This window comes from Astatotilapia calliptera, chromosome 7, assembly GCF_964374335.1.
Source record: "Astatotilapia calliptera chromosome 7, fAstCal68.1, whole genome shotgun sequence".
Taxonomy (NCBI): Eukaryota; Metazoa; Chordata; class Actinopteri; order Cichliformes; family Cichlidae; genus Astatotilapia; species Astatotilapia calliptera.
In genome coordinates this window covers 45,402,896-45,422,249 of record NC_137428.1, presented here as the reverse complement: position 1 = coordinate 45,422,249, position 19,354 = coordinate 45,402,896, and the positions used below count along the sequence as shown (strand labels likewise).

General features: G+C 40.7%; 1 protein-coding gene across 1 annotated transcript in view; it reads left to right on the top strand.

Moving 5' to 3' along the window:
• Positions 1-19,354, top strand: part of met (MET proto-oncogene, receptor tyrosine kinase) — a 70,072-nt gene that overhangs the window by 14,951 nt on the left and 35,767 nt on the right. The window contains exons 3-6 of the mRNA XM_026174709.2: positions 9,750-9,953; positions 17,326-17,454; positions 17,544-17,717; positions 18,690-18,847. Coding sequence (XP_026030494.1) covers positions 9,750-9,953; positions 17,326-17,454; positions 17,544-17,717; positions 18,690-18,847 — 665 coding nt within the window. The remainder of the gene's footprint in view (positions 1-9,749; positions 9,954-17,325; positions 17,455-17,543; positions 17,718-18,689; positions 18,848-19,354) is intronic.

Sequence of the window (19,354 nt, the reverse complement as noted above, 5' to 3'; positions counted from 1 at the left end):
AGATTTAGTTGCGTTTGTTTGGTCCTCTTCAGCTGAGGCTGATCTGAAATCTCTGTGTGTAGAAGCACAGTGTGTCTGCCAGCACTATAGTGCAAGTGATCTTAGCTCATTCAAGACCACACTGAGTTGAGGAGGCCTGCGTGTGCAGACCTTATGTTGACCCTCAGCTGATAAGCTGTCTTGCTGCGGGAGCACAGGCTGGTGTTGTTTACAACCTAAGGTTATCAGGCTGCTCCTCAACGCTTGTGACTCGGTTATCAGGCTTCTCCTCAACGGCTGCTGTTGGGCTGCAGCTCTCCAGCTGCTGTTTCTTTTCCACATATGTGTGTAAGTCCTGCTGCCTGTAAGATGGAAGTTCACCTCTGAAATCTGAAAAAAGATGAGAAGCAGAGAGAGGCACTTGTAGCTAAGAATGTTCTGAGCTTTACATGGTAGCAAGAAGGGCGCAGGAGCCGTTTTTGGAAATTTCGGTTCACAGTGAAGTCTTCACTGTGAAGATTCTGCCAAGTGTCTGCACCGGTGGATGGATTTGATTATTCCAGACTGCTGGGAGGAGGAATTTCAGGGAAAAAAAAGATATTTGGCTGAATAACTTGTCACTTTAAATCTTGTGTGCATATCCCTGCTTCAAAGCCGATGTTGGCCTTCTCAGCATAAAGTGCTTGATATTTTGACATTTTCAGTGAAGCTGTTTTTAAGCCTGCCTCTCTGACTGAAGTAATCAGTGGGAAAGGGTAATGCTAATGCTAATAAAATAATGTAAGTAGATGATTAGCGCTCCTCGAATCTCCCTGAAAAAATCTCGACAATAAATCAGCCTCTCCTTCATGCGTATTTATGCCTGTAATTAAGAGCACATGTAGAAATGGCAGCTGCTTCAGTAAATACGACCAATCGTTCCACTCGGCTGTCAGCTTCAAGATCGATGTGATCTCAGAAAGACGTTAATGCTCTAAAATAATGTCTTGAGTGACTAATATCAAGGCTGAAAAAGCAAAAAGCAATGTGGTGCTCATTTACACCCTAAAATTAACTTTTGTCATTCCTCATTGACTTACAGCGCCGTCAGCTAGTATTAGGACAGGGTGTTTGGAGTTGTTCACATCTATATGCACCCACATTATACTTCTTGCCCTATTTTCTTTGGGGGCTATATAAAATGATGAGTGCATTTAGACAAAGGTTAACAAATACATATTTTCTGCAAAGGCACCCAGACTTTCTGATGGTTTCAGTTTATTTCTCTTGGTTTTGAGATATGTGTCTCAGTTTTGATTCTAGTGGTTACACCATCTGAAAAAAAGTTACATTATCTGTGAAAAATGTCTATTTTGTAACTATTCTCCTCAAGGGAACTTTACTTGTGAAATCTCCTCACAGCCAAGATGGGACACTAGTATAGTGTGCTAGGGTGCTAGGGACATTCACAAAGGAAGAGACTATCATACTGTGGTTATCAAAGACCAGGTAACGTCAGTGAAAATCACTGAGATACTGTAGCAGTTACAGGGGGCGTAACTGTTGGCTAGTGGGGGATAATCACATTTAATGAATCTAAACTTTGAGGTTAGTGATTCCTGCTGACTAGCATATGACACGGTGGTGTAAATGGAAGAGGATTACCTGTGCAACTGGAGCCTGAAATGTCCCCTAGCGACCAACTGTCAAGTACAAAGTAGGGCTTCCACGATTAGTCGACTAATCACGATTACGTTGACTATTAAAATCGTGATTAGTCGACTAATTTAATAGTCGACGCGTCGTTTGAAGGTTTGTAAGATCCCAAAAGACGCAGGAATAAGTAGTAGTATTTAAGAGTGTAATAACGGACTGAAACAGAAGATGGCAGCACTGCATGTACAAGGATGCCAGCTGCCGTTAAACCCCGAAGAAGAAGCTGTGTCCCAGAATTCATAGCGCGGACCAGCGCAGTTTCCAACAATGGCAGCAGCTAGTTAGTTTTAATATTACTCTTATTATTCTTTTTGGGTCACAAAATAAAGTTTAACATATTTTCAGGCAAGAATGTAGCTGTGTAAACCTCAAATATCTGCTCAGTTCATCAAGACAACACATATTTTCAAAAGTGCTCCAGCATTTTCGGAGACGTCTGTTACCCACTAGCTCGTTAGCTAGCCGGGGTTCAAGGCTCAATAGAGCCCGTGAGAACACCGGACTCCAGGAAAATTGTTTTCAAACCCACCGCTGTCTTTCGCTACTCAGGTTAAACATGTAATATAAGTCACTTAGATAACTTAAAAATGATATTATTTGGCTTTTTTAGTATTTTATTTGTTCCTGAGTAAATCGGTTTGGCTGGGAAATAAAGTTATAGTTTTTACACAGCTGACAACTGATTATCAGAAGTGTGAGATGCTCGAGAATCTACTCTGGTGTCCTGTTATATTTTAGATAGCAAGGAGTTTATTAAACTCCACCGAAACAATCTGCAAATGTCATTAAAATTTAATAAACTATCATCTTGTCTTTATTTTTAGTTAGCACATACCTTAAACACTTCAAGCTGTAAGCTAATGATAGTTATATAGATGCATGCTGGTGCAGTAAGCTGTATGTTTTACGTCCAATGGATGATGATCTGATTAGTCGACTAATCGCAGAAATAATCGGTGACTAGTCGACTGTCAAAATAATCGTTTGTGGCAGCCCTAGTACAAAGTGACATGTGGGCAGGGATTCTAGTTAAAGCATTGCTTTACAAACTGTGGGGTAGACCTCACTGATGAGACCAGAGCCTCTGAACATGGGGGTGGACCATTTGAATGAATAGGAGTTTTGGCAGTGAATAATAAGCTACCAATAAAACTGTAGTAGTACTTAACAAATAAAAGTCAAAGGGTAAAGGATTAGTCTAGTTAGTGTTTGACATGATGTTTCATGCACAAAATGCAAACCAAGCATGAAAAGCCCAAGTTTATATGGTGTTAAGTATCTCCAATATCCAAAGCTTTTATGAAACACCTAGGACAAGAGCTGTATGGAACAATACCTAATATCAGTCACGCATGGGGAAAAACGACCCATCTGTTACTGAAATACTATAGAAATTGGTCTCGTACAGCAATTGCAAAACCTCCTCCTTCTGTATGTGTGAATTCAAGAATGTATTAAGAAGTCGATCCCTCTGCTTCCCTTTTAATCTCCCTTTTTTTACTGTAATTGAAGCTACTGTGTCAGTCTGACCAAAACGTATATTTGAAGGTCAACTCTGGAAAGCTCATCTGAAGAATGTGCCATTGGTGGAATCAAAGACATTCTCAGTGAGAAGAAAAAGTATCTTTTGGCTCCCAGTCTTCAAACTCAGCAGTCCATCATCCTGCTCCTTATTTTGAATTGTGCAAATCCCCAAGAAGAAGAGGAGAGAAATATGTTGATTCATGCTGGAGAAGAAGTTGCTCTGTCTCACAGAGGTGAAAAATCATCCCTCGCCGTGTTTTCTGAGATTATATTTTAGTCTTTGACTGGAGGGAGAGGAGACAGGATAATTATTCATCCGGCCAGGTTTCAGACAGTTAAGGTGATTTACTAGGGCTGAGAGACTGGAAGCTGCATTGTTCCTTTGTTGGAGAAAACACACACAACCATACACACACACACACACACACACACCAGCAGATTATTTAGAATGAACTGAATCTGTGTGTGTGGAGGGAACTAAAGGAAACAGAAAAAAAAGAGGAAGGCAGTTAGTGGACAGAAGAATTAAAGGGGGATGAGGAGCAACATTTAGCTCAGGGACAGCTAATGGAGAATAGTAGAGGAAGAGTAGCTTACAAACACTTTCAGCATTTCCATGAAACAATAAGATTTGTTTTCATTATCTTGGCTGAGCAGAGAAAATGATATCCTCCTGCCTGTGTTGTGTGAGAATTTTTAGTTTAGTCAGGACAGGAGGTGATTTGTTTGGCATATTAGATAAATAAAGACAACAATCAAGCCATCTTTCCCCTTTCTTCATTATAAGAGTGACTTTCGCATCAAAGGATCAAAAATTGTCATGAACTGAGCGTGGCATGGCCTCTGAAATGCGTTCATGAAATGTAATTTTGTACTATATATAGTGAGTTAGAATAGTGTAAAAACAATACATTACCTCATTGTCACTTACCACACTGTCGTTTTCCTCTGTGTGGAGTTGTCAGCTAACTCTCGGGCAACTTAAATTTTTTTGGTTAAATGAGTTCTCCAGCAGTGCACAGCCTGCTGACTTAGTTCAATTTTGAAGTGACACCAGACATGACTCACGTGTGAATCTTCACTCACCCAGTTAATCAGAGCTGGTCAAATTGGTCCAGTTGGCAATTTTTCTGTTGCCAAGTAATTATTGCAAATGTACTTTTTACAGCAGGAATGCGAGCCACGTGTTTAATATCCTGACAATGGTGATCTGCTTTTACAGCTGCATACAACTGAGTGTCATCCTTGTATCTGTAGAAATCGAATAGTTGTCCGATATACTGCTCAAAAAAATGAAAGCAACACTTAATAGGTTCTTAATAGGGGAAAACCCATGCTTGATGTCTGTATCATATGGATTTTGGAATGTGTTAGGAACAAAAATTATTTGACATTGTTTTAAATGAAAATGATCAACCTACAGAGGGCTGAATTCATAGATACACTGAAAATCAAAGTGATTTTATTCCAGCTACTCAAATGGTACTCAGTAGTTTTTATGGACCCCCAAGTGCTTGTATGCATGCCTGACAACATCAGGGGATGCTCCTAATGAGACACCAGATGTTGTCCTTAGGATTACCTCTCACATCTGGACCATGGCATCACTGCGCTCCAGGATGGTCTGAAGTGCAACCTGGTGGTGTTGGATGGATCAAAACTTAATGTCCCAGAGGTGTTCTGTTGAATTTAGGTCAGGGGAGCTCGGGGGGCCAATCAGTGGTGTCACTTCCTTCATCCTCCAGGAACTGCCTGCATACTTGCGCACATCAATCACTGTTGTACACCTGGAGGCACCCAGGACGCACTGCTCCAATGTAGGGTCTTACAATGGGTCCAAGGATTTCATCCCAATACCTAATGGCTGTTTTCCAGCCTGTAGAGGTCTGTGTGCCTCTACATGAAAAAGGCCCAGTGATAGCCTGGGTCCTCGGCTGAAGACGACCCAGACTATCACTTACCCATCACCAGTCATGGTGAACGATTTTAAGGGCGCTGTAAAGACGCTTTAACATCTATCACATGTGCTCAGGGCTAGCCTGCTTTCATTAGCGAAGCACAGGGCAAGAGTAGTTGACCTGCCAATTCTGGCATTCTGTTGCAAAAGCCACTCGGGCTCCACAGTGAGCACAGAGCCCACTAGAGGACGTCGGGCCCTCAGACCACCCTCATGAAGTATCTTCAGTCACACCAGTGGCCAGCGGGAGGTCATTTTGTTGGGCTCTGCTCATCCTATTCCTCCTTGCACAAAACATCAATCCTACTGATGGGTTAAGGACCTTCTATAGCCCTTTCCAGCTCCACTACAGTAACTATCTGTCTCCTGGAATCTCCTCCATGCTCTTGAGACTGTGCTGAAAGACACAGTAAAGTATTAAAGTATTACTAGTATAGTAATATATAAAGAAATATAAGAAGAACAGGGGGCAGAGATACTCCATACACAGAGAAGGAATTAGAGTATCATTAACAACTTTAGTAATTGTTTCAAGTGACAAAAGTGACTAAAATGGTTTGGGAAGTTTGCTGAGGCAAAGTTATTCTTCTTCAATGTGTTTAGACAAGTTAATAATTAGAAAAGCATTGAGTTGAGATTCAAATTGATCTTACTATCCATTGAAATTCTGCAAAAATATAACAATTAGCAACAGCTGTTAAACTAAAATTAAACTTTTATAGCATGTATGGCACAACTGCAAGATGGTAAGTTTAGAATAAGTGCTTATTGACATCTTCCTAACTCAGTGTAATTGATTTTGAAGTTGATTGAAAAATGTATTGCTGTTTGTTTTATTTGGTTATCCATATATAATTAAACAATAACAATGTTTTTTTTTTTTTTGTTTAACACTGATTCAAAGCACATGGGGGAAGCTCAAGAATTCTGAGTACTACATAACCACAAGCTCTACAAATATGCAGTGGTTGTTCAGATTAATAAAACTCAAATATGCCATACTTGTGTGGTTTAAGTATTTGGTTATTGACAAATACACATATGCCTCACATTTTTAGAAGACGTGGTCACATTTCACTACAATCGTCACATATTATTCTCCCTGTCTTCTGTTGGACCTGTTTATGTGTGCAGATGTTTTTCTCTACAACACACACTTTCAGACTGCATATTGGTACCAGCCACCTGTGCATTTTAAACACACACACACACACACACACACACACACACACACACACACACACACACACACACACACACATCATGGTTGTTACAGCTGTTGAGATCAGGTTGCAGAGTATCGTGCATACTGACTCCAGGTGGGGTACAGTAATGTGTGTCCCAACATAAGTGCAACAATACCCTGCTGCAAACATACACGCACGTGTACACAGACATTCTGGGCCCATACGTTGCATTTGCTTTCTATTTCTCGAAAAACTGCATTCACACACACCCCAACGACAGCCAAACCTCCCTGCTGTCTGGAGTGTGCAATCGCACACGCGATCAAGAGGTCAAAGGTTATTTGAGGGATAGTGCCAGCTGAGAGGCCAGCAGTGACACAGACCTCCTGAATTTCATGAGTGCAAGTTTGCTAACACAGTGTTATACCCCCACAACAACCGTTACATTTTTTTATATTAGCAAAAGTGCCTTTAACCTTTTTTTAATCATTTTCCCCTGGATTGGCACTGAACACACTGTCATACCGAAAGCCTCTGCTGGCTGTAACCCAGTCCATGCTTTATAATTCAGGTATTAGTGTATCTCTTCACACTGGACCCAGGAGCAACAGCGAGAATATGAAAGTGACATTGAAGCCTATGTGGATCACCTTTCACCCCTCTCTTGACTCTCCTGAGCAGTGCCCCAGGCTTTTGGGAGCTCCACAACGCCGAAACCCTATCGCAGGACCGTTGTTTTGGGGACAATAACTGCTGGTTAAGTACAGAGCAAAAGGTGTACAGTATCTCATGTATGTGCCCCGTGGTGCCTGTTACACGACTGGAAGACATGTTCACAAAATGGCTTGAAAGATGTAGAACATCTTGCCAACACCATAAATCTTCTAAAAGATGAATGTAAGAAAAATGTGAAAATGTTGGTTTGAACTTAGAATTACTAAGGTCATTGATTAATAACACTTTTATTAATACTGACGTTTGATTGTGGAAATAGTGAGGTGCTCTTTGCAGAGTTCCTCTGAGGTTCCTCTTTTTTTTTGACTGTCAGTTGTTGAAATTGCACTTCTTCTAACTGGCAGTTACTGAATAAAAATATTTAATTTAAGTCTCTATCAGACTTTAAGGGAAACGTCACCCTCTTGCAGAACCTGTTTGACTCTGTGGCAAACTCTCTGTCTCTGTGCCAAGAAACAGCCAAGGATAACAGCAGCGGTGCTTCAAACGAAGCTTGTCAAAACAGTCTTTTCGACTGTCCAATTTCATTGCTTTGATCTTTCAAAATAATTTAGCACAGGGATGCCTCCCAGACCCTTTCTGCTCTATCACCCAACGTCCTATTCCACTTCAACAAACACCTAAAGTCCTGTTTGTTTGCTCTGAAAATAATCAGCCTGGGGCCTGTTTTTTGAGCTGCAGGGTGTAATCTCTGTAGTGATCGTGACATCTCCATCTGCTGTAGTTTTAGGAAAGTCGGTAGAGTTTTCACCGATTCATATGTGCTCAGTGATATTGATGTTCTGCTTGGAGTTGTGATCAAATGTATGAGAAGGGTAGACTTTGTGAAGGTGTTCTTACACATACACATCAACAGATAAAAAACAGGTTTGTGTCTTGTTTGAAGAAGAGGTGTTTCTCTTGCCTCAGCCCTTACACTGTCCTGTGTGTCTACTGTCCTACGTGTCCATGTACTTATCCAAGTCTAAATCAATTTCAGTCGCAAAGTGTCATTTCTGAAAAAATGTTCCTCTTTAAAGCCTCGCAATTCCATCCATATCAGCTGGCTTCATCACCTGCCAGCTGTGGACTTAACAAAAAAAAAACAGCCAATCTTTCTGCCAGCTTTAAATTTCCTCCACATTTTTGCTGGTTTTGACTTAGCCATTGTCTCTGTAATTGCAACCACTGGCCTTGAGGATATTTAATTTAACCAAGGTTTGTTGCAGCATGCTTGTAAGTCAGCCAGGTTTTTCTGCTTTCCTTGCCTTCCTCTCCGTGAGGTCCTGTTTATCTCTGTTTAAGTAACATCACTGAAATTGAACAAAAAACCTTCAGATTTATTACTTCACCATTGTTCTCCCGAGTTTCAAAGCTTGACACTAAACAAATGATGCAGCATATTTCACACACACCGCAAATAACAACCCAAGCTTACTTTAGATAGAACCAGAAAAGGATAATGAGCCTGTAAGTGATTAGCAGTTTTGGAGGCAGCCAATTAAATTTTTGCCCTTTTGTGCACAATAAATGGTCACTACCAAAGTCATGAACATTTCTGTGTGGCATTAAGTGGTAGACGTTAACTGTTAGGGCTGTACACACCGAGGCACTGAGACTGTCTACAAGTTTCAGCAATCATTCTGCTTGTACGGCCTGCCCATTTTTGTGACTACAAAGAAAAGGTTGTCAACCACTGAAGTTGAGAAGACAACAGAAAGTGGAGGTCTGGTCAAGCAGCCAGGTCAAGGACCTTAAGAGCCACAAGAGGCCCGCCACTCTCTGGGTCATTAATAATTAATGAAACCCGAGGCTAGGACAGAAGGCCATGACTAAACACAAGAGTCCGAACAGTGAGAGCAGCGCTGGGCAGTAAGAGGAGGGGGGTGGTTATTGAAAGAGAAAAGACCCTGAATCCAACTCTGGCTTCAGTCCGTGCTTTCACTGTATGCTCCAGAGGCTCCAGACACAACAATGTGAACAACCCAGCAGCATTTGCAAACTAAGAGAGTAACAGATTTTGGTTCTAAACTCACGAGGACAAAGAAAAACAGGAGGAGGGTGGAGAAAGCGAGAAAAAGTGGGGTTTCCCAGTTGGAGGGAGAAAAAACTGCACATGGAATGAAAAACAGCATGAATATCTCCTCACTGTTTCCCATGAAATCTTCCAGTCCTCAAACCTCTGTTCAACAAAGCATGTACTTGCCCTAGAGGTACTATCACACTGAGACCTCCATTACGAGCTCGGTTTGATGAAAGAGTAGCTAAGAGTGGGCTTAGGAGGTTTTGGCTCCTGACCCTCCCCCAACTGAACAGAAATGAAATAAGATAGCTCAACATGATATTATATAACAAGTCGTTTTTTAGAATCTGTTTGGACAAAGAGATCAGATCTCGCTTAAAAGTATATTGTTTTATTTTTCTGGTAATCAGATTTTTATGGTTATGCCATATTTTTCATTCTTATCCAAGTTTACTGATTTTAATTATATGTTCCATATCGGATGTTTTTCATTGTTGAACATGACCACACTGGTATTTGACATTTCTTGGCTACATCATATATCCTATCAGTATCATGTCTCTAACCACAGCAAAAAGTACTTTCTCCACTATTATGTCCATGTATATTATTATTATTGTGGCACGCTAGAGGAAATTTTCTCCCACTGACTCCTGTGGTTTCTTTGCAGACTTCATCAGATGACTGCGACCCCCATGAAGGAATCCACGAAGGAAAAGAGAGCACATATCGCCTACAGGTGACCCAGTTATACCAGAGGTTAGAATACTGGCACAAAGACTTGACAAACACCTTGGTGACCTCAATTACTGTGGTGCCAGTCCACGGTCGTGCTGTGGTATACCTAGGAACTGCTGATGGACGTCAAATACAGGTAAACAAGTCACCGTCAGTGTCTTAATTTGCCTGTCAAATGCATGCAATGTATTCTACAGGCCTGCATTTATAATCTTAAAGCAGTTTCCCTATCTCACTGTTCATGTAAATGTGCCAGGATGTTGATCGATGTCGGGTGAAAGTGTCCTGCAGGAGACACAGTAGAGAAAACAAGTCCAGGTGTCTTAACTAGAAGCAGGTTAGGGGAAACTATCAGCAAGCTCCAGAATCTTCCAGTTTTTCACAGTTTGCTTACCTTTGAACTATGCTCAGTGAGCTTTCAAAGAACTCTATGTTCTAACTAGTCATCTGAGCAAATACCGTCCCTATTTAGGCTATTAGTGCTCAGACCAGCAGTAGATTCCACGCCTCTGGTCATTCTTTTTAAGGATGTTATTGGATGACTTTATAAAAGAAAGGCAGAATTTCAAGGTCCTCAGTTTATTAATTTAATTTTCTTAAAAGATGTGTGATTTGAATTATAGAGCCAGATGTTTTTAAGCCAGAAATGGCCATATTTGAACAGCAGGGCTAAACTATCAGCTAATGCTAGCTACACTGGTTAGCAAGTAGTTTCCACAATCTCCATGTTACACATATTACGGAAAATTAGTAAAATATGAAATATCAATAAATTAATACTAGACTGTGATCTAACAAACTAGAAGCTAAAACTTTCTCTGAGAATTCAGAGAATTATGTTAAATATACTTTCAAAATCATACCTTATAAGCACAGCTAGCAGCAATAAAAACACAAAAAATTAACAGTACTTTTGTGGCTACACACCTCAAAGAGGTCGCTACTCTGGTAATGCATACACAATGCATACAACGTAACTTTAAGCCTTGATAGAAAAGTACAAAAACACAAGTTTAAAAGGAATCACATTTAAGACTAATAAATACCACATGCAGTCATTTAGTATTTAATTCCAATGCACCTGAAGTTCAAATGAATATTTAGCCTGTAAGAGGTACTTTAGCTAATTAGAGTCATGCAAGGGCAGATTATCAAGGTAAAACATAACATTTTGGCTTTCAGTTTAATTAAGTCAATATGACAAGCCTGTGTAGTTGCATCTTGGACTGTGACTCACCATCTGCAGCTACTTTCAGTTTTCTTGTGGTGCTGAAGTCATTTACTCGGACAATAAAACTATGCATGCAAGGGTTGCAGCTGAAAATACAGCAAGTGCAGCAAGTGGTGCATTGGTGTGTCTGTAAAAAATAATAAAAACAAAAAACTGTGGCAAATGGAATGAAATGCATAAAGTAAACACTAAATTACCTCACGTGTTTTTGAAACACAAGAATGAGAAGACGCATGGAAAAGAACAGCAAGAAAGATGTGGAAAAAAGGGCTGACAGCTGCACGGAAAGGCAGCGCAGGATGGAGGAAGGGTAGAGACGATGGTAGTGGGGCGTGAGGGGGGTTTACAAGTCGAACGACACGTTGATGGTGAACGGCGAGTTTCACTGACACGTTCTCTCACACGCCACATTTCTACTCCCTGAGCGTCCCGTGCAGCTGTTGCTATGCGTTTCTGTACCGTCAAACACCACCACTCCAGCCCCTCCTTCAGTTCTGTTTTTGCGTTTTTGTGGCTGCCTGAATTGGATGTGGTTCATTGTTTTAGCTAAAAGTCTGAAGAGGAGACCAGCTGTATTGCACTGCAAAGCTCGCCATTTCATTTGTTATTGCGTACAAATATCTTTTTCTAAAAACGGACCAAAGAGGGACATTAAAGTCAACAGTCAGGAGGGAAAGACGCTGATCAGGAATAGTGGTTAAAAGATATTTCCAAGGCATGAAATCCAAATGAACAAAGAAAACTTAGTGAAAATCATTAGGAAGATATTGTAAGATCATAAAAAAAAGATGAGTAAACCTTTTGCTTTTTGGATTGATCTTCTCTCATTCATGCTTTTACCTACTTTTAACCCGTGGAGTGCAACAGTCTTGCTTGCTGTGGGTTAAAAATTTCCATCAATCAATTTTTTAGCAGAAGAAGCACCTTCCCTATAAAACATCGAGGGAAACTCTGGTTTTCTAGTCACAAAGGTGGGAAATGTATGGGTGCAAACATTGCTTGTGAATTTTAGATGCACTTGATTTTGACACAAACTACTTCAAAGCTATTTCAGTTGCTCCTTTGTCACAAGGGGTCATAAAATCAGGTATCTCAGATGTTATTCCTAACAAAACCACAAAAGGTTGTGTCTCCACCTGGAACCAAACCACTGTAGTCCCACTTCACCGTTTATCTATTCTAACCACTTTGTGTTTACCATGAAAATTTTGTTGGCTCATTGGCTCATTAGCTTTTCTAGTCCTAAACTGGGAAGGCGTACATTTGAACTGATGACCTTCTGGCCACCTGGTCAGTCTCAGCCCAAGCTATGCAACAACAAGACAAGAAGCTGTGAGAGGTGGTCGTCTTTGCTATAGCAGTTCATTTCATTGTTAGTGCGGTAGAAAGAATATGTCAACTTTTCATGTATTTCAGTTTCCTGGTTGTTCCCAATGGACAAGGTGAGAGGGAGCATAGGGTAGAGGCAGTGAAAGAAAGAGTGTTGTTCACCCCGATGGACTCCATTCTGGCTCAGGAAGTGTTTCCCTCGACTTCAGTTAGGCCACTGTGGGAATAACACAGTAGCTGTGTTTATAGGCCAAATTTCCCCCCTGCCTGCTTAATACAATAAGCTGTAATTTACGCCGCCATTCCCTCCAGAGAGATTCCTCTTGTATGGCCTTGTCCCCAGAGGAAAGCTACCTATTATATTCAATGATACAAAGCTAATGTTGATCATGAGGCCCAAACAGTGGGAAGAATGATGCAGGAAAACCAGACATTTCTGAGGGTGAGGGCGAGGGCAAGCCGTGTATCAGCCAACCAACAAAATCACATTTAAAATTTACAATGCACAGAACTGTAGGGATTTACAGGACACTGACCCACACAAACGGACAGAAGATTTACTGATTTATTCATGTTTGTTTTCTCGTTTTGCAGTAACTTCTCATTGAGGGACTCTTACCAAACTCAAACGAGGCAACAAAGTATGGTTAGCCAGTCATTACATGTCAGGTCCAGATTGATAGAGGTAACAGTGTTTCTGTGTGAGCGCTTCAACTGAACCAGGTCTGGATATCAACAGTGTAAATGCAAAGCAACTGTGTAATAGTGCATTGTGTAACTTTTTTTGTACTGAACCAGAAATGACAGCTATAACGCAGCCCTTGTTCCTGCAGGGCCCTGTCAGTGTGTTGGAGATATGCTGGACATGATTTGTTGTGTTTCCAATACCACAACTCTCTTTTTTGAGTATAAATAGTGTTGCAGAGTTGATGTGGAAAAAAATGTGTGTAGGTGGGTGAGTGTATTATTTAAAAGGTTTAATGGCACTGGTGTAACCGCACACCCTATTAGAGACCCTGTTCTGTGCAGCTTGCTGCGAGGTCTGTAATTGCAGCATAACCACAAGTGATGAATGGTGTTCCAGGTGTTGGGTGCGTGTGCACGTGTGTGGGGAAAATTGATGTGCTTTCGATCATTTCTTGAAGCTCTGTTCATATTTGATGACATGTGGTCATGTATTGCATGTAAGTACAGTAAATTGTATTGCAAGCATCAAGCTAACTGATTGTCAAAAGTGTCAAAAGCATTAATTCTAACCATCCATCACCTTTTGGAGGTTATGGCCGCAGCACCTGAAAGCACTGGAAGGATCTGTAAAATCCCCTGGCTTCCCACGTTTGGAAAACTGTGCATTCACAGCAGTGGGGTGTCATACACTGACTGGCCACTTTATTAGGTACATGGTATGTTCATATCTAATCAGCCAGTCACATTTCAGCAACCCATTACATTTATTTCACTTCAATTCAGGCAAACAGCTGCCTAAAGGTGCTTTATATTGTGAGGTAAAGCTACGATAACACAGAGAAAACCCCAACAATCAGACGACCCCCCTATATGTGTTTTGGCGACAGTGGGAAGGAAAAACTCACTTTTTACAGGAAGAAATCTCCAGCAGAACCAGCCTCAGCGAAGGGCAGTTGGGGGCGAGGAGAGGAAAATGGGACAAAAGACATGCTGTGGAAGAGACGCAGAGATTAATAACAACTAAGAACTAAGAACACAAAACTGAGGATACAGTTGACACAGGTTCAGCAAAATGAATAATAGAAGACTGAAAAAATGTTGCCTTGTTTGATAAGTCTCTTATCTTATCAGGTTGATAGGGTCAGGTTTTGACATAAACAATATGAGAGCATGGATCCATCTTGCTTGTATCGCCAGTTATTGGTGATATTCATGGTGGTATAAAGGCGGCAGACTTTGGCCCCCTTATTACTAAGTGAGCATTTTTCAAAGCCCACTGCCAACCTAAGTATGTAGATATTCTGATGGGCTCCTTCTGTGTGACAAAGCTCAAACATTAGTCAAACTGGTTACTTTAACATGGCAGTGAGTTCACTGTACTCACAGTGGTCTTTACCGTCACCAGATCTCAACCCAAAAGAATACCTTTGGGATGTGCTGGGACAGAAGATTTGTCTCTCGGATGTGCTGCCGACAAATCTGCCAAATCTCCAAAATCCCTGAGGAATGTTAAGGGTAGAAAAAAGTGCCTTGGTACAAAGGCAGGGTACATGAAGTACTGCCAGACTATCAAAATGTGGCTAAAAGACAAATCTGAGACATTTAGATCAAATGGTCACTAAAGTTTTTCAGGAGATGAAAAAATGCCAGCTTCAGTATGAGGACACCATGTTTTTTCAGAGTCCAGCTGTTGTAAGCAAACTTCCCACTCCATTCACGGATTTCTATAGTTTCATTACTGTGTCATTGTTAGTGTTTGAATACACATAAATCATGTTAATGATAAACCTTTGGAGTTAATTTAAGACTCTTTTGTGGATATTGTGTTTTGCATAGGCTTAGTGAAACGGGTACTCGGCCGTTTTGTTTACTAAATAATGTTCCAGACACGTAGCTCTTAGAGAAAATATCAAAATGTATAATGGTGTTTGTTGGGCTGGGTTTTTTTTTTTTTTTCAACCGAAACAATCAATTGGGGAAATGTGGCATTCCATTTATTTTAACACATGTTGTGTTGGTAATTATATTGCAAACTGCTATAAATAATTGTCCAGCCATTTAGATTTTCTGAAATTAGCTAATAACATTTATATTGAGTCCATTCCCATTGGTATATTAGGTTAAGACAGATTATAATTACCATTGGTTACACATGTGAAGTTCCTGTTTTGGAAATTTCGAGTATACATAGAGTGTGTGTGTCAACTCTGCTTTGCACAATAGATCTTTTAAAGTGAGCCAAAATCCAATGAAGAATTGCCTCAGGAAAGATGACACATTCTGGATCGTTTTCCTTCATGTCAATAAAAAGTCAATCTTCCAGCGTTGCTATTGTTCATATAATGTTTCCCAAGTTTCCCCTGTTATGAATAAATATAGCAATAATGAAAAACAGAGGTGACAAAGGAAAATAACTCCACCTCCACCTACTTATCAGGTGTCCTGATCTGACTTGAGTGCTGATTGCTTAAAAAATGGGGGTTGGCTAGTGGTGGGAGGTGTGTGTTGGGTGCTAACGCAATGTATTGTTGTACATTTGTTTTTTTTAAAAAGAGAGAGAACTGCTTAAGTCCTGTTTCTATCTTCTCTTAGAAAGTAGTACTCTTGTTACTAGATCATTTTGAATGGCTACATTTTTGTTTGATAATCGTCTCCGGGTGGCTTCTTCTTCTGATACATGTTGCAGTCAGTTTCAGATTATATAAGCAGTACCAGAGTTGGGACTGTGATGATGATGTTGTCGTTATACAGACGTGAACAAATTGGTTGGTACCATCTCTGAAAAGACTTGTAACTGCCATCTCGTGTTGTTTATTCCATATTTAACACATATCTGACTTTATTTTTGATTTCTGATTCAGTTAAATATTTGATACAATTAAAGAAATGCAAACACGCCATAATGATAATAATAATAATAATAATAATAATAATAATAATGGATTGCATTTATATAGCGCTTTTCCAGGCACCCAAAGCGCTTTACAATTCCACTATTCATTCACTCTCACATTCACACACTGGTGGAGGCAGCTACAGTTGTAGCCACAGCTGCCCTGGGGCAGACTGACAGAAGCGAGGCCCCTCTGGCCAACTCCAGTAGGCAGTAGGGTAAAGTGTCTTGCCCAGTGTAGTGTCTCCACACTGCATATTTTCAGCTGTTCCCATGGATGTTCAATAGAAGATTAAGATCCTGGCTCATGGAGGGCCATTTAAGTAGTCCAGTGTTTATTTTCCAGCCATTCTTGAGTGCTTTTAGCTTTCTGTTGTGGGTCCTTATCCTGTTTTAGGACCCACAACCTGGGGCTAAGCTTTCTGACGCTCCATGTTCACAGTAGGTACACTAGGTGTCCTTTGTTAAAGCTGATAGAAAAAAAAATCACCACTTTTACCTCAGTCCAAAGGAATTTGGGGTTTGTCAACATGCAGTTTCACTTTTTTGTATTTTTCCGTCAGTAGAGGAGCCCGCTTGGTTCGTCTTCCATGGAACCCGTTATTGTTTAACATGCAGAGGATGGGGTGATCAGATAGTGACAAGATTTTGAATGGCTTTCTTTACTCTTCTTCTACCATCCACACTATCACTTCTGATGAACCCGGGTTGTAATTCTCCTTCTGTACACATCCTGGAAGGTTGGCTTATATTTTGTAAGAAAATTGGCAACCGTGGTCACAGGAGCACAAAACCTCTGGAGATAGTCTTAACCTTTAATATCTATAATCTTCTGTCGGAGATCCACAGACAGCTGTCTCCTTTGCTTTCTCTGGTTAATGTTCAGTATGTTGCATACAGTGATACCTGATTAAGCAACAGCCAAAGTAAGCTGAATGTCTGATGAAAAGCTCAAAGACACCTGTGTTGATAATTAAGATTAAATACTTTGTTACTTTGTTAGATTATTATTGTAGAGTCTTTGCCTTACAGTATAAAACACATTGAGGTGACTATTATTGCGATTTAGTACTATAAAGATAAAATTGAATTGAATTAAACTTTGTTTAAAACGTGAATATTATGCCAGGATTAATAGTTGCTTTATTGGTACCAACAAATATGCCCATACTATTTTAGCACGTCTTTATAAAATATTCATACTTATATTTTTACTCTGTCACAGGCATGTTCCCAGAGGAACCCACCCGAGGGATTAATAAAGTTCTATCTAATCTAATCTAATCTAATCTAATCTAAGTATATGACAGACATCGGTATGAACTGAAACCCCTTTAGGATAACTGCAGTAATGTTTCCCTCTTTTAGGTGTTGTTCTCCCGATTTGCCTCTCCCCATGTCAACATCCACCTGGACTCGAGACCTGTCACCGCCAGTGTAGCACTGCTCGATGCTGACCATTCAGATGGAGCCATTCTGATGGCCACAGGAAACAAGGTAAACCACTAATTATGGAATGCGCCTGTGCCTTTTTTGTTTGTTTGTTTTTATATTAAGTTCTTTTGTTCTGAATTCTGCCCACCTAGATCACTAAGGTCCCTTTAATTGGCCCCGGCTGTGGTCAGCTGACCACATGCATTTCGTGTTTGTTGTCGTCAAGAGTGACAGAATGTGGCTGGTGTGATGGACGCTGTACAAGAGCAAGTGAGTGCACCTCCTCCATCTGGACCCAGGACTACTGCACACCTGAGATTACCAAGGTAACCACAGTACACAAAGGTTGTGCATGTTTTGCGTGTTCATCATTAGCCACAGGCATGATTTGGTCATCCAAAATGAGCGCTATTAAAGCTCATTGATATTTCAGTTTTTAGGTTTCTTCTATATGTTCTTCAGTGGTTCTGAAATAAAAAGCAAACTTAAGTAACTTCTCCTGACTGTGTTTCCTTAACCATGTATCATACAATCACACCATGCTGTGTTCATACCTTACACAGACTGTCTCTTACTCTTCTCCTGCCAAATACTGTTCATGTAACCTGTCTGTTGAGCCTTTCATCTGCACGTGTTTGCACTGTATTTGTATAGTACTTACGAAGGTTAAGGTGCTTCCTGAGAGGCAAACGTTTTACAGCTGCACTGAACTACTAAACTCTGCTCTGGCATTGTCAGACTCAACTAAGCTCAGCTGGATTCCATTCTCTCTGACTTTAATGCTACACTCCATGCTGCTACTCTGCCTTCATTTAAACGCACACACACACAAAAATGGCAGCTGACCTCCATTGCCCTAAATGTACCTCTAAAAGCACCTTTTGTGCTTGAAGGTCTTGCTTGAGGGTCGGCCTCAATCCAGAAAAGCTGAGAAAAGCTGAGTGGATGTTTCTTGCACAGCAGTCGTTGCCTGGTTGTTACCTTCTAAGTGTTGTTACTTACTCTTCTGCATCATGTGCTCAATCATGTGTGTGTGTGTGTGTGTGTGTGTGTGTTTATTTTGTTTTTTTCTAAGAAGGAAACCAGTTAGTTGAAAAAGCTTGGTATTGAGCAGTTTTTAGAAATGGAGAAAATTAAGTTCAGAATTCAACTGCACACTTCTTTACTTTCTACATCTCATCTCAGAACATATTTGTAGTATTGCACATGTCTGTTAAGTTCAGGGTCCACATCTCAATTTTATGGGAAGAAAAATGTCAAAGGGATTGTTTAAAATATGTTCTTTATGAATGCATTAGGTTAGTCCAGCCTCTGGACCAATACGAGGCTCTACTGTAGTGACGATTTGTGGCAAGAACTTTGGCTTCGACAAGACAGAGAACTTCAAGGCTTCCATGGTAACCGTGGAGGTGGCAGGGGCTTCCTGTAAACTGTCCAGGCAAGAAAACTCCAACAGGTATGCTTGTGTTTTGGTAAAGAGTGTTTTTTGGGGATGGGAGTGTTAATAAATGTTGTGCATGTGTTTTGTGCAAGTTGCACTGGCCTGCTGTGACGTATTCAAACAGCACTGGTTCTGCACAGTATCTGAAAAGCCACCTTTTAGAGGAAAAGGGAGAGCCAGAGTGTATGTTAAGTGGTGAGTGTTTATGAAACAAAGGGACCACTACACTGGTGTCCTATAGGGGGAGAGCACATTTATTAGGGGTTATTGTGTTGAAGGAAGAATGTTAAGAAGCCCCAAACACCCCCACCCTTAACTCTTTTGCAGCCTGCAACATTCAACACATGACTCCCTTAACTGAAAAATTGCTGGGAAAAATCGCTGAATGCAGACTTTCCGCTTTCCCAAATCCACTGGGGCCATGTCCCATTCAGAAGAACCCTTTTGCTACAAACAACCTCATTACAAATTGGGGGGAAAATAAAAACACTGCCCACACAATCCCATGAAAATTGTGTCTTT